Genomic DNA, 14410 nt, shown 5'->3' with positions numbered 1-14410 from the left:
AGAGACGGGGTTTCACCGTGGTCTTGATCTCCTGACCTTGTGATCCGCCCGCCTTGGCCTCCCAAAGTGCTGGGATTACAGGCGTGAGCCACAGCGCCTGGCCTGTCATGTTTATACTCTTTATTTTAGATGGCAGATAATAACCAGGCACATAAAATCTGTACTCTCCTCTCTGTCACTTCTTTTTTTTTTTTTGAGATGGAGTCTCGCTCTGTTGCCCAGGCTGGAGTGCAGTGGCACTCTCTTGGCTCACTGCAACCACCACCTCCCAGGTTCAAGCAATTCTCCTGCCTTAGCCTCCTGAGTAGCTGGGATTACAGGCATCCACCAGCATGCCCGGCTAATGTTTGTGTTTTTAGTAAAAACAGGGTTTCACCATGTTGGCCAGGCTGGTCTTGAACTCCTGACCTCAGGTGATCCTCCTGCCTCAGCCTCCCAAAGTGCTGGGATTACAGGTCTGAGCCGTGACCCATCTCGCCTCTCTGCCACTTCTATAGGGTAAGTTGAGAGAGGAATACATAAATAACTGAACTAGTGTTGTGTTAAAATACTATTGCCATATATCAAGTGGCCTTTTTAAATGCAGAATTGGAGACATAATGAGAACTAAAGGGAAACAACAGACAAAAATTAAAACAGTTAAATTAGGGGAAGCATCACAAATGAATCTTGAGACAAAGAAAATCTCCTAACCTTCTGGGAGGTTTATAATCTTTAAAATTCTCATTTGATTAATTATCATTAAATAATGAAAAATGTTAACCAAGTCGCTGTTTAAGATAAGTCTGGGCCAGGCGTGGTGGCTAATGCCTTTAATCTCAATGCTTTAGGAGGCCAAGGAAGGCAGTTTGCTTGAGCCCAGGAGTTTGAGACCAGCCTAGGCAATATGGTAAAACCCCATCTCTACAAAAAATACAAAAATTAGCCAGGGGTAGGAGCGTGTGCCTGTACTCTCAGCTACTTGGTAGGCTTAGGTGGGAGGATCGCTTGAAACAATCTATATAGTTTTGGGTTAACTGTGCCCTCCCCAGGCAGTTCTGTAATGTATCTTAGTTATTCAACTACATACCAGGAGTACCAAACTGGATGCAATTTTCCAGAGTCCTGACATAGTCAGGTTCACTAAGTTTAATCACATAAAGACTATTGGCTTTTTCCATGTTCTTGATCCATTTATTAGCCTGACTTTGAGGATCTATCATCAGAGGCCACCTTCTTGCATTCCTGAAAAGGAGGAGAAAGATGATGCTGGTCAAGCCATGGTTTGTTTTTACACTATTTAATCATGTTCACATCACAGGTCACTTTTTAAAAGTTTGCCCTTTATTGTAATATTTTACTTTTTAACTTATGAGAAACTATGTTCTTAAAACAGAGACATGTAGATTGAGTGGGTTACCTGAATGGCAACTACAGAAACCATCCTGCAAAGTTAACACAAGTTATTATACTCTTTTTGGAAAGTTACAATTTCTAAATGTTAAATTATACTTTTGAAAATATTTGCTGTTCTTGCTAATTATGTCACAGTGACAACCATCAAGAGGACTGCGTTGGAAATATGGAAACTCCAGTTCTTCACTTAGCCCTCCATTAATGAATCATGTGACCTTGGGTAAGTCACTTTGCTTCCTTATTTTCCACCTGCTATCATTTGTAGAACAGGGAAAGAAGTTTGGAATATTATATCTCAAAATCTAGACCATTAAAGAAATAACGGCCTAACAAAAAGGTAAAAAGCATAATTTTATATCATCTAAACTTCATAATATCCAGAGACACTTAAGTGTTAACACAATTGTTGACCCAATCTTGGTTTCAAACACTTGTGTATTTAGTGTCATATATGTAGTTCATTACATATTTGCTTTATGATAAGAACAAGGGCAATACCCCAGGAGGAACCCAGTTTATTTTCTAGGATGTAGTGAACAGATGAGTTCATCAGTATCTACCATTACCATATGATATCCAACCACATAGCTTTCTACCTTGTGCGAAATGTAATTGGCAATAAAATCACTATTCTTTTTCTTTCTCTTAGAAGTTTCAATCAACACAAGCTATAATCCTGACTAGTTTTCTAAAGATACTGCCATGCCCTTCAAAAGTGAGCACAGCATGGGAAGTATGACATTTCAATGAAATTAAGGGAAAAAACAAAAAACAAAAGTGAGCAGAGCAAATTCATTTAGGGCATTAGAAGAGCAGTAGGAGAAAATAAAAGATGACTGAGGCAAAAAAATTGAAAAGAAAAAAAGGTAGGGGGGTAAAACAGGATAACATATTAAATTCACTCTCATTATAACATAAAATTGGAACATCAATGGATAACTTGTCCCCCAAAATAAAAGAACATATTTTTATCAGTTAGATTTTATTTTATTCATTATATATAGGTACAAATTAACATGTAGCTTAGGCCGGGCTTGGTAGCTCACGCCTGTAATCCCAGCACTTTGGGAGGCCGAGGCGGGAGGATCACAAGATCAGGAGATCGAGACCATACTGACCAACATGGTGAAACCCCCGCTCTACTAAAAATACAAAAATTAGCTGAGTGTGGTGGTGCATGCCTGTAATCCCAGCTACTCAGGAGGCTCAGGCAGGAGAATCGCTTGAATCAGGGAGTCAGAAGTTGCAGTGAGCCGAGATCTCACCACAGCACTCCAGCCTAGCAACAGAGCAAGACTCTGTCTCAAAAAAAAAAAAAAGTAGCTTAGATAAAAAAGAAAACAGTCTTCTTATCCTCCAATGTGAGCATTATCCTTGTGTCACTCTGGCTGACATAACAGTATACCACTGACTGACTGGCTTAAACAACAGAACTGATTTTCTCACAGTTCTGGACCCTGAAAGTCCAAGACTAAGGTTTGGTTTCTGCAGAGCCTCTCTCCTTGACTTTCAGAGAGTACCTACTTGCTGTGTCCTATATGGTCTTTGCTCCATGCAAGATGTTCTGGTACTCCTCCCTCTTCTTACAAGGACATCCGTACTATTTGATGAGGGCTCCCCCTTACGATCTCATTTAACCTTAGTTACCTTGTTAAGGGACCTATGTTCTGGGCCGGCATGGTGGCTCACGCTTGTAATCCCAGTGCTTTGGGAGGCTGAGGTGGACAGATCACTTAAGCCCAGGAGTTCGAGACCAGCATGGGCAGCATAGCAAAACCCCATCTCTACAAAAAACAGCAATTAGCCCGGCGCGGTGGCATGCACTTCTAGTCCCAGCTACTTGGGAGGCTGAGGTGCGAGGATCGCTTGAGTTTGCAGTGAGCCAGGATTGCATCACTGCCCTCCAGCCTGGGTGACAGAGTGAGACTGTGTCTTTAAAAAAAAAGAAAGAAAGAAAGGACTTATATCCAAATACAGTCACGTTGGGAGTTATGGCTTCAACACAAAAATTTGGTGGGGCAGCATAATTCAGTCTATGACATTGATTATGTAAGAAAAGACATCAAAAGAGTAATGTAACATCTTAGATGCAGTTAACTAATGAAAAATCACTCTAAAGAGAGTGAGAGAAGGGAGATCAGAAAGAAATAAAGATATAAATATACAAACAGTTTTCATTCTGTCACATTTTAGAAATATATTTTTAAGTTTGGAGGATTATGTGTGAATGTTAAACAGCATTTATGTTTTCCTAAATAAATTGAATTACTCACCCTTGTATCACTTGCACATTTTTTAGCCACAATACCTATGTTCATCCTGTCTTTGTCCAAAATGCACTTCTCCCCCATCTTTTCCCATTTCAGTCCTACTCATGTCTGAACATCAGCTCAAAAGCTATGTAGTCCACAAAGCCTCTCTCCATCTCTTTTCTCTCTGAACTTCTTTAGCAATTCATCCATGTTATATTTATGGTATTTGCATATAATGGTAATATTATATTATGGTAATTCTATAATTCCTTAGCTGCATCATCCAACTAAATTGTTTATTCCTTCAAAGGAAGGGTCCGTGCTCATTCTTTATTCTTTTTTCTCCTAGATCAAATAAAGGTTGCATGTGATAATCCACTGATATAGAAACAGTAAAGTCATGGGGCAAACACCACACAAATTAAATAATTCTAAAACTTAAAATTCTCTAAGACATTATCCCTGCACAGAAAATACTTGTCCAATGAGCAGCACTTCAAAACCGGAGGAAAGGACATCTGATGCTAACCAAGACGGACTAGGCTTTTTACAGCCGATCTCCTTCACTGATTACATCTAAAAATGTTGAACAAAATACAAAAAACAGCTACTTACAGATTCTAAAAGGTAAATAATAACAAATGAATGGGAGGAAAATCCTAACTTGAGGAATTATCAGTAATGGGGTAGCGAGTTTTGCAAGTTTTTCTTTCTTTCTATTTTCTGGCTTAGTGGGGGAACTGTGTAGCAGGCACAGGTAGCAACAACTCAAAATAGATAACTGAAAAAATGACCGTATGTGAACCACACAGCATGGGCATAAATCCATGTTTTTGTGTTTTGCTTTTTTTTTCTTTACTCTCTTTTGTCTCTACCCAAGGTTAACCCCACTCACAGAACTGTATTATCACGACAGAAGAAGCAGTGGTGCAGTTACCCAAAACACTGAGCAAAAACCTGTCTTTCTGGACAGAAGTAAAAACAGAGATCCCTGTTGTGCACAGAATGTAAGGGAAATCCAAATATTTTTCTCTCTTTTCTCTTACCACTTTGCCCCCCGTGTTGGCATGAAATTGTGCAATAGCAAGGGAAGAGAAAATTCTGAAGGAACTTCATCATTTGGCCATTAAAAAAGTATACAAAAAGGTGCCCCTGGGATATGGAAAGTGGGCAGGGGTGGGAGAAATTCTGAGGAGAAAAGACCTGAAGCTGTGCATGCATGGAACACATCTAAAGAAGCATATCAGAGGCTTTAAACAATATCATAAATCCTAGTCCATTTAACTCCTGAGTAATGAATGCTGAAGAGTAGAGTCAAACAGTATAGTGAAGGCTTACAAATCTGAACTGACATCGCAACATTAACTACAGAAAGACAGCTAAGAGACTGCTAAACCAAAAAAATCAATCTTATCCAGAGGATTTTGACAGGACCCAGAGTCTCATATTCAAAATTTCCGAGATGCAATCCAAAATTACTCAACACACAAAGAATAAGGATGTGGTTAATTCTCAAAGAAATAGACAGATTTGAAATTACCAGAAAAAAAAACTTTAAAGCAGATATAACCATACACTATGAGATAAAGGTGAACATTTTTGAAACACACGGAGACATTCTCAGAAGCAAAAGAAAACCCAAAAACGATTATGAGAACCAAATGAGAAAATAAGGGTATGTTTACTTGCTAGAAAACAAGCAGAAACAGAAGCAAAGAAATAATCAATATTAGAGAAGAAATCAGTAATACCGAAAACAAAAAAAGAACGGAGAAAAACAATGCAACCAAAGGCTTGCTCCTACATAGGATCAACAAAATTGATCAAACTCTAGCCAGATTGACCAAGAAAATAGAAAGAATACACAAATTATCAACATCAGAAGTGATAGGTGACATTATCGTTACAGACTCTATAGACATTAAATAAATATTAAGGAAATACTATAAACAACTCTCTGTTCATACATTTAACAGCTTAGATGAAACTGAGCAATTTCTAAAAAGACAGAAACTGCCAAAACTCACTTAGGAAGAAATAGATCACCTGGATAGACCTGTTACTATTTTAAAAATCGAATTTATAGATAAAATCTTTCAACAATATAAAAATTCCAGGCACAGATAATTTATTTGTTGATAATTTCATGATACAATCCTTTGTATCATGTGAAATAGTCATATTTCAAAAAAATAGAACTGTTGATGGATATATCTGCACATAAGATTCTAAACTGTTCAGTGATTATTTTTCAAGACAACACACTCACATTTTGGGAGGGACAGAGATAGAAAATGATGTTAACGAGTCATAATGCCTACATCTTTGCTATTCATTTGTAAAAATGTTGAAATATTAGCAAAAAGTTATGGTAGCAACTATACTAAGAAGAAAATATTAACAATTTTCATTCTTGGCTTCTTTTCAAAATGTTTTTTGGTAATCTCATACGGAAAGCTTTCAGTAAACAGGTTTAAAGTGATCACTTTGAAGTATTAGCTAAATATCTTCTTTACCTGTGCAGCGCCCTCTTCCATTCCCCGGAAAGTCTTGCTTGACAATGGTAATATCTAATATTGGGAACTCACAGAGGACCTAATCCTGTGCTAAGTGCTTTTCACATATTATCTCAGCTGAGTGAGGAGATGATTATTTAGGAAAACTGGAAGAAGCTATAAATTTGGGCAAGTTAGAATATAATTAACTTTTGGGGCTGTTGACACCTATAGGCCCCTGGCTAATTAGAATTTCAAAGGTTAGTGATAACATTAAATGCAATTAGATTGTATCTGAACATTTCACGGGTAAAGGATTAAGACTGTTTAACAGCTTGGTAAGTAGATCAGACCTGTATCTAATACAACTCTGCTTTTTAAAAAAGTAAGTTTTCATTTCTATAGGAGAGAGATATATATTAGGTTTAATTCAGTAGCAATAATAACTGAGAAGAATAACACCTTTCCTTGTCTGTTTTTATAAATTTATGTGTGTGTAAAAAAGAAAATATCAAAACTCTGAAATGTACTGCTGCTTTATATTCAAAATCTGTGGTCTGTGCGACTGCTGTGAACATGTATTTTTACTGTTAGAAGTCTGTGTTTTCAAAAAGCCCACAAAAGCACCAAATAACAATCCTCTCTAGACAGTAACAAAAGAATACACACTGTCAAAACTTGGAACATTGAGTGCTATAAAAATTCAATTTCCATTTGGGAACCACTGATTTTAAAGCCTTTGTAGATTCAAGAATGTTTGATGGCAGAAGTAAGAGAGAGAAAGATTATGTGGAGAAAAACATTTTCTTGTTAAAAAAAATACAAAATAATAATGGAGAAGAAGTAAGCAAGTAAATATAGTGCTTGTTCATTTTGAATTCAGAATTTATATTCATCCAAGGGTGAAGCTATTTAAATCAGTTTGTTGCATACAACTTTCCACAATTATTGGTGTATTTTTTAAACTAGTATTTTCTTTTTTATCTACATTGAAGAATGTCTCCTTTAAAATTTTATTCATCTGATATGTTATTCTATAGAAGCGCAAATCTTTAAAATTGAATATAAGCTGAAGTCACAAATATCCTGTCTTTGAATAAAAAAGTTGTTACATTAAGACTGTTGTCTGGGGAAAATAAGTTTGATATAGTTATTAGCTGGATATGGAACAACAAAAGATTTGTTTGTGTATAACTGCACACACACATAGGAGAGAGGGTTGGGGTGAGGGCGAGAGAGCAGAGAGAGAAGAGAGAGAGAGAGAGACAGAGAGAGAGAGGAGAGAGAGACGGAGAGGAGAGAGAGAGAGAGAGAGAGAGAGAAAATAGAGTTGTTCCAGCACAATTTGTTGAAAATATTATCCTTTTAAAAATCAGATTGGCTTTACATCTTTGTTGAAAATCATTCTGGGTTTGTTACTGAGTTCTCTGTTCCACTGACCTGTTCATCTTGATGTAAACACTATATTTCTTTGATTATTGGAGCATATTAAGCCTCAAAATCAGGTAGTATATCTTTCACATTTGTTCTCATAATCGTGAGAACATAACATAAACATACCCAAAAATAAGGGTATGTTTACTTGCTAGAAAACAAGATGCAATTTGGCCTCTGATGATGGTTAGAGATGTCCTGCTAGGCAGAACCATGATACATAAATTGCAAATCAAAACAATGACTAACACTTCAGTAACTACTAACATGTATGACATGACCAGCTACGTTCATAAGAGCTTGAGAAGAGCCAAAGCTCTTTTCTGAGATAAAAACAATAAAAAAAAGCAGCAAAAATTTGGCTATTTTCATGCTGTAGTTAATTGGTCCAGCTAGATAAAAGTGAAAGTAAAAGTTAGACTTCCAAAATTTCAGAAATCTCCCACCTGTGTCAATCTGTAAGGTATATTCTAACGCTAAACATCAGCACAAACTGCCAGTATGCCACATGTTAAGTAATTCAACAATGAGCTGCCTTTCTGTACTTGGTAAAAGGCACTTAAAAATCTGCTAAAATCTTTATTTTAGCAGCCAGCTAATGCACATATTTATCATTGATCTAGATTATCTGTTTTCTCCTTTGATTAATTTAGATTATTGGATCAGAGTACCCAGTATTTTAGTTCCCCAAAGTAAAGCTTTGTAATCTTTTCTTTAAATAAACAAAATAATTAAATTTAACTTTAGCTCCTGAAAAAGTTGGTCTCTCTAACTACAGTTTACTTGGTTAAAAAACAAGAACCATGTGATACAACTTTTTCTTTTTGCTTTAGTTATCAGAAAGCTTTGAACTTAATTCAGGGCCCAGCTATAGGAATTAGCTTGTCTCTAATTCTAACAGTAACTACTCCTTAACTTCCCCTAGTGGTCTCATCAGATTTTATCTTGTTTTATATTATAATCATATTACACATACCTCAACTTCTTGTAGAATATTTAGTAAATGAATGCTAAAGAAATCCATATGTCAGGATAATTTATTGAAAAATAAATGTGTTCACCAGAGTTTTAATTTGTAAACTGATTTTCATAAATACTGTATACATAAAATTTAGGAATAACTAGCCTCCACATTTAGTGTTTACTTCTATTTTAAAAGTTCACATGCCTCAACCATTTTTACTTTAAACAGTACCATCATATCATTACTTTTTCATAGTAACCTAACAACTAGTCAAAATTGTCATGTAACACAGAGAATTTCCTACTGATAGTAGGAAATATCTGTGCTATTGTTAACATGCTAAAACTCCGAGAAAACTGGCCAAGTGATAAAAGGCTCATGGTAATGTGAACTTGGAAATAACACAAGATTATCCTCACACTGTGACAGGCTGAAGTCCTTGGTTTCTGGGAGGTGAGACCTGGATGAGAGGGTGAGGCAGACAAGCCTTTAATAGTCTCCCAGCCCAGTCTACACAGGTTTTCTCTACTAACCAGGAAATTACAGGTATAGTGGCTACTATTCCCTATCAGTGTAGGACCCAGAAATACATCTATCTAATTTAAAACAGTCCTACACTAGGGATTAAGAGAATTTGGAACACCCTGCCCAATCACCACCAATGGCACGCTAATGCACATTTCATTAATCTCTAACAACAAAACCCTGTATTTTATGGAAATGAAAATTTTGGACTTCCCTTACTTAAGGCAGGGTTTTGCTCTATTTGCTAAAAATTAATTTTTAAAAATTAAGTAAAAGTCATCTGGTTGGTTTGTTTACTACAGTGTCTAATATTCAACTATTATAATATTAATAAGAGAAGGAAGTGATTACTCACACTTAATTTTACTAGTTATTTTTTTAATAATGTAAAAGTTTGCTACCTAAAATTGTTAGAAGGAACACAGATAAATCTACTGATTATTTAATAAAGACCATTTGTGAGAAAAATATTTTTCTTACATTATGATTATCCCATTATCAATGGAAAATGAGTCAGAAGGTAATCCAGCAATATTCCAAGTTCGAATTGTCACAGCTTCTCCCAGGGTACCCATAAGAGAACAATCATCTGAGCAGGGGATATCTCTTCCTTTGCACAAAGTTGTCCACTCTTTAGTTTGGTTCTTTAGAACATACACAGAAAGATAAAGAAATGAGACTGGAGGTTATCAAAAGCATGCTTTATAATTCCTCAATTTACACTGTATTCATTGAGTCAACAAACCATTGTGGAAACTCTACCTCAAAAATGGTTTGTGTTTCTCAGATTCTTATTTCAAATAAAAATCTAATTGAGAAAGTCAGCTATGTACTCAACATATTCAATGTTGAGATAAAGTCTAGATTAAGCACTTAAGTCACAATTTTGTATCTGGAAAAAATGATTACCAATTGTTATTATAAAGCTTCATTTTCAAAGCCACTCCTATCAAACCACCAATCACATTTTTCACAGAATTTGGAAAGAGTATTCTAAAATTCATATGTAACCAATAAAGAGCCCAAATAGCCAAAGCTATCCTTAGCAGAAAGAACAAAGCCAGAGGTATCACATTATCCGACGTTGAACTATACTACAAGGCTCCAATAACCAAAACAGCATGATACTGGTGCAAAAACATAGACCAATGGAACAGAATAGAGAGCAGAGAAATAAAGCTGTACACTTAGAAGCATCTGATCTTTGACACAGTCGACAAAAATAAGTAATGGGGAAAGGACTCCCTATTCAATAAATGGTGCTAGGGTAACTGGCTAGCCATATGCAGAAGACTGAAATTGGACCCCTTCATTACACCATATACAAAAATCAACTCAAGATGAAATAAAGACTTAAATGTAAAACCTAAAACTATAAAACCTTAGAAGAAAACCTAGGAAATACCATTCTAGACATAGGCCCTGGCAAAGATTCAATGGCAAGGATGCCAGAAACAATTGCAACAAAAACAAAAATTGACAAATAGGACCTAACTAAAGAGCTTCTTCACAGCAAAATAAACTATCAGCAGAGTAAACAGACAAACTACAGAATGGGGAGAAACATTTTTAAACTATGCATCTGACAAAGGTCTATATATCTAGAATCTATAAAGAACTTAAATTAACAAGCAAAAAACAAACAACCCCATTAAAAAGTAGGCAAAGGACACGAACAGACACTTCTCAACAGAAGACATACATGAAATCACAAGGATATGAAAAAATGCTCAACATCACTAGTCATTAGAGAAATATAAACCAAACCACAATGAGATACCATCTCGCACCAATCAGAATGGCTTTTGTTAAAAGTGAGAAAACAACAGATGCTGGCAAGGTCGCAGAGAAACGGGACTGCTTATACACAGCTGGTGGGAATGTAAATTAGTTCAGTCATTGTGCAGAGCAGTGTAGTGATTTCTCAAAGAACCTAGAACTATTATTCAACCCAGCAACCCCATTACCGGGTATACGCCCAAGGAAATACAAATTGTTCTACCATGAAGACACATGCATGCTGTGATGGTTAATACTGAGTGTCAACTTGATTGGATTGAAAGATGCAAAGTATTGATCCTGGGTGTGTCTCTGAGAGTGTTGTCAAAGGAGATTAACATTTGAGTCAGTCGGCTGGGAAAGGCAGACCCACCCTTAATCGGGGTAGGCACCATCTAATCCACTGCCAACACAGCCAGGATATAAAGCAAGGCAGGCAGGGAAAAAACGTGGAAAAGGCTAGACTGGCTTAGCCTTTCAGCCTACATCTTTCTCCCATGCTGGATGTTTCCTGCCCTCGAACGTCAGACTCCAAGTTCTTCAGTTTTGGAACTCAGACTGGCTTTCTCCCTCCTCAGCTTGCAGATGGCCTATTGTGGTACCTTGTGATTCTGTGAATTAATACTACTTAATAAACTCCCATATACATACACAGACACATATGCACTGCTGGCATGTTTTGTTCTATTTGTTCATGTTTTGTTCTATTTGTTCTATTTGTTTTCAGGCTGTAGGTTGGCCTACAGACATTTTGGAGAGGTCTGCAAGCTTTCTTGGATCTAGCCTGATGCTGGAGTAGGCATGCTAGCCCGTGACATAGGGAAGAAGTAGAGAAATAGAAGCAATATTTTCTGCAGAATGCTCTGTTTAGAGTTGACAGTTATAGTATGTTACCACAGACGAACTCTGGATTAGGAATTTAAGAGGCCTAATTACATATATATGTGTGTGTGTATATATATATATGTGTGTGTGTGTATATACATATATATGTGTATGTATATCCTATTAGTTCTGTCCTTTTAGAGAATCCTATTAGTTCTGTTCCTCTAGTAGTTAATACTACTTAATAAACTCACATATATATATATATCTCCTATTACTTCTGTTCCTCTAGAGAATCCTAATAGATATGTGTATGTTCATCGCAGCACTATTCACAATAGCGAAGACATAGAATCAACTCAAATGGTACATATACACCGTGGAATACTATGCAGCCATAAAAAGAGTAAGATCATGTCCTCTGCAGCAACATGGATGGAATTAGAGGCCATTAACCTAAGCAAATTAATGCAGGAAAAGAAAACCAAATACTGCATGTTCTCACTTATAAGTGGGAGCTAAATGATGAGAAGGGATGGACACAAAGAAGGGAGCAATAGACACTGGAGCCTACTTGAGGGTGGAGGGTGGGAGGAGGGTGAAGATTGAAAAACTACCTACTAGATACTACACTTATCACCTGGGTGATAACATAATCTGTACACCAAACCCTGGTGACACACAATTTATTTATGTAAAAAACCTGCACATGTACCCCTGAACCTAAAAGCTTTGTTTTGTTTTTTTGTTTTGTTTTGTTTTAAAAAACAAAGCTTCACTGTACAAAGTAGTTGGGACCACCACATTTTTTCTAAGTATTTTCTTTATGTTACAAATATCTAGCACATACAATATTATAGTAGAAAAGTAAATCCATTTTGAACCAGTAGGAGAGATAGAAAACATTTACTTCTGACTCACATGCCTTGTGAGTGGCTACGGCAAGGCATTTCAGTGCCAGTAAGGAATAGGGCACATATTGCAGTTTGTGAGACTCTACCTGGAGGACAGTCTGTAGGATGCACAGGAACCCAGGAGGGGTACTACAAGCCAAGGTTCGTGTTCAGAAAGTCAGAAGTCAACATCCAAGTTGAGTTTACAAATCAAAGATTTCAGAAATGGTAAAAGACATAATTGGAGAGAAAGGAGTTAGGAGAAGGCAAGGGGAAGGTGGGTATGTATGGTACTGGTACCAGCCTCTGGGTTGATGAGGGTGCTGGGTGCTCACAGGTGGCGCTGGCTGAGAGGCCATGCTGGGCATTGCCATCTCCCTCAGGCTCCTGCTGAGTAGGCTGGACCAACACTCCTTGAGGTTTGCACAAGAAAGGGCAACACAGTTTTGGGGGAATTGATGACATTCATGACCTTGATAAGACTGTTAATATTATGTAGAATTCCCCACAACTGGGTCTGTATGATGTTCCATCATAATTCAGGTTATGCATCTTTGGCAGAAATATCACAGAAATCATGTGCTCTTCTCATTGCATCCATCAGATGGCACACAATTTCAAATTGTTCATTTACTGATGATACTAATTTTTATCACTTGATTAAAGTGTTGTCTGCCAGGCTTCTGTGTCATAATTATATGAGCTTATGTGTGATTATAGATTCTTCAGATGGTGGGATGCAATGCAAAGACACTCAGATAAATGAAAGGCAGAACTCTGTTATAGCTCCAAATGAGAGAAGGCTGCACACAGGGCCACACAGGGTGTTGTCAGGAGACAGAGTAGCATCAAGCCAGAGCTGTGGGAGGTAGTTTATATGTGGTAAATGGGATGGAATTAGCTGGGTTTCACAGGTTTCCTGGGCACTGGGTATTTTGAATCATTCTGTGGTTGCAAGGAAGAAGGGGCTGTCCTTGGTATCTGGGGGCCTTTGGAAGCTATCTATTGTAACCCAGGAGTGTTCGAGCCTAATAAAGAAAATGGTTGGGGTGAGGGCTTAGCAAACGACTTACGAGAAAGAATTCTCAGCTTTTAACTATTATTTAAAATGGTTAAGACAGCATTTGTGAAATATTATATTATAACCTCCCCACTGTTAAATTGCTCTTTTCCCCATTCCTTTTGCAGGTAATAAGCATACTGTGGGGAGATATTTTATAACCATGAGCAATGCCCTGTTTTTGTCAAACATTCAATTTTTTCATTATTAATTTATGTCAGCATAGATTCATCTTTTTCATATTTTATCCAGTGAGTTATAATATTCCTGCCACTATTTATTGTGATGCTGAAATTGTCCAAGTTTGGACAGTGGGAACACCCTTAAGCTAAATTCTATGTCCTTTTGACATGGCCCCATCCTTCTCTGGGTACTTCCTTACTCTTGCCCAAAAAAGGCATTTCAGCTTTATCTTATAGTGAAGTCCAAGATAGCCACAGATAATCTTCCTACTTTAAGCTCAGCTGACTAGCAACCATAATTCCATCTGCAGAGTCCCTTTGCCATGTAACGTGGCATAGTTACAGATATCACACCTGGAGGTGAAGATCATAGGGGCCCAAATTCTCCCCATCATAAGTACTTAATAAATATCACCTGGCTATTTGATTTGGTTATTGATACAAGGAATAGATGGTATTGCTATGTAGGGAGGAGGGTCAGATAGCATTTCCAGTTTGAGTTGTATACACAGGTGCTTCTGGCATGTTTTTTTTTTTTTTTTATTTTTTTTTATTTTTTTTTTTTTTTTTTTTTTTTTTTGAGTTGAAATTTTCCTCTTCCACCCA

The 14410-nt window shown here is 37.0% G+C and overlaps 1 protein-coding gene across 1 annotated transcript in view; it reads right to left on the bottom strand.

Moving 5' to 3' along the window:
- LOC108523235 (dynein heavy chain 7, axonemal-like) overlaps positions 1–14410 on the bottom strand; it is a gene marked incomplete at its 5' end in the record, with an annotated part of 190324 nt that overhangs the window by 85603 nt on the left and 90311 nt on the right. Inside the window, 2 exon segments of the mRNA XM_017863753.1 lie at positions 1070–1224; positions 9546–9709. Of these exon segments, the coding sequence (XP_017719242.1) occupies positions 1070–1224; positions 9546–9709 (319 nt within the window).

This window comes from Rhinopithecus bieti, unplaced genomic scaffold, assembly GCF_001698545.2.
Source record: "Rhinopithecus bieti isolate Rb0 unplaced genomic scaffold, ASM169854v2 scaffold_64265, whole genome shotgun sequence".
Classification (NCBI taxonomy): domain Eukaryota; kingdom Metazoa; phylum Chordata; class Mammalia; order Primates; family Cercopithecidae; genus Rhinopithecus; species Rhinopithecus bieti.
Note: the sequence above shows the minus strand (reverse complement) of the source record. Positions and strands in the feature narration are given on the sequence as shown.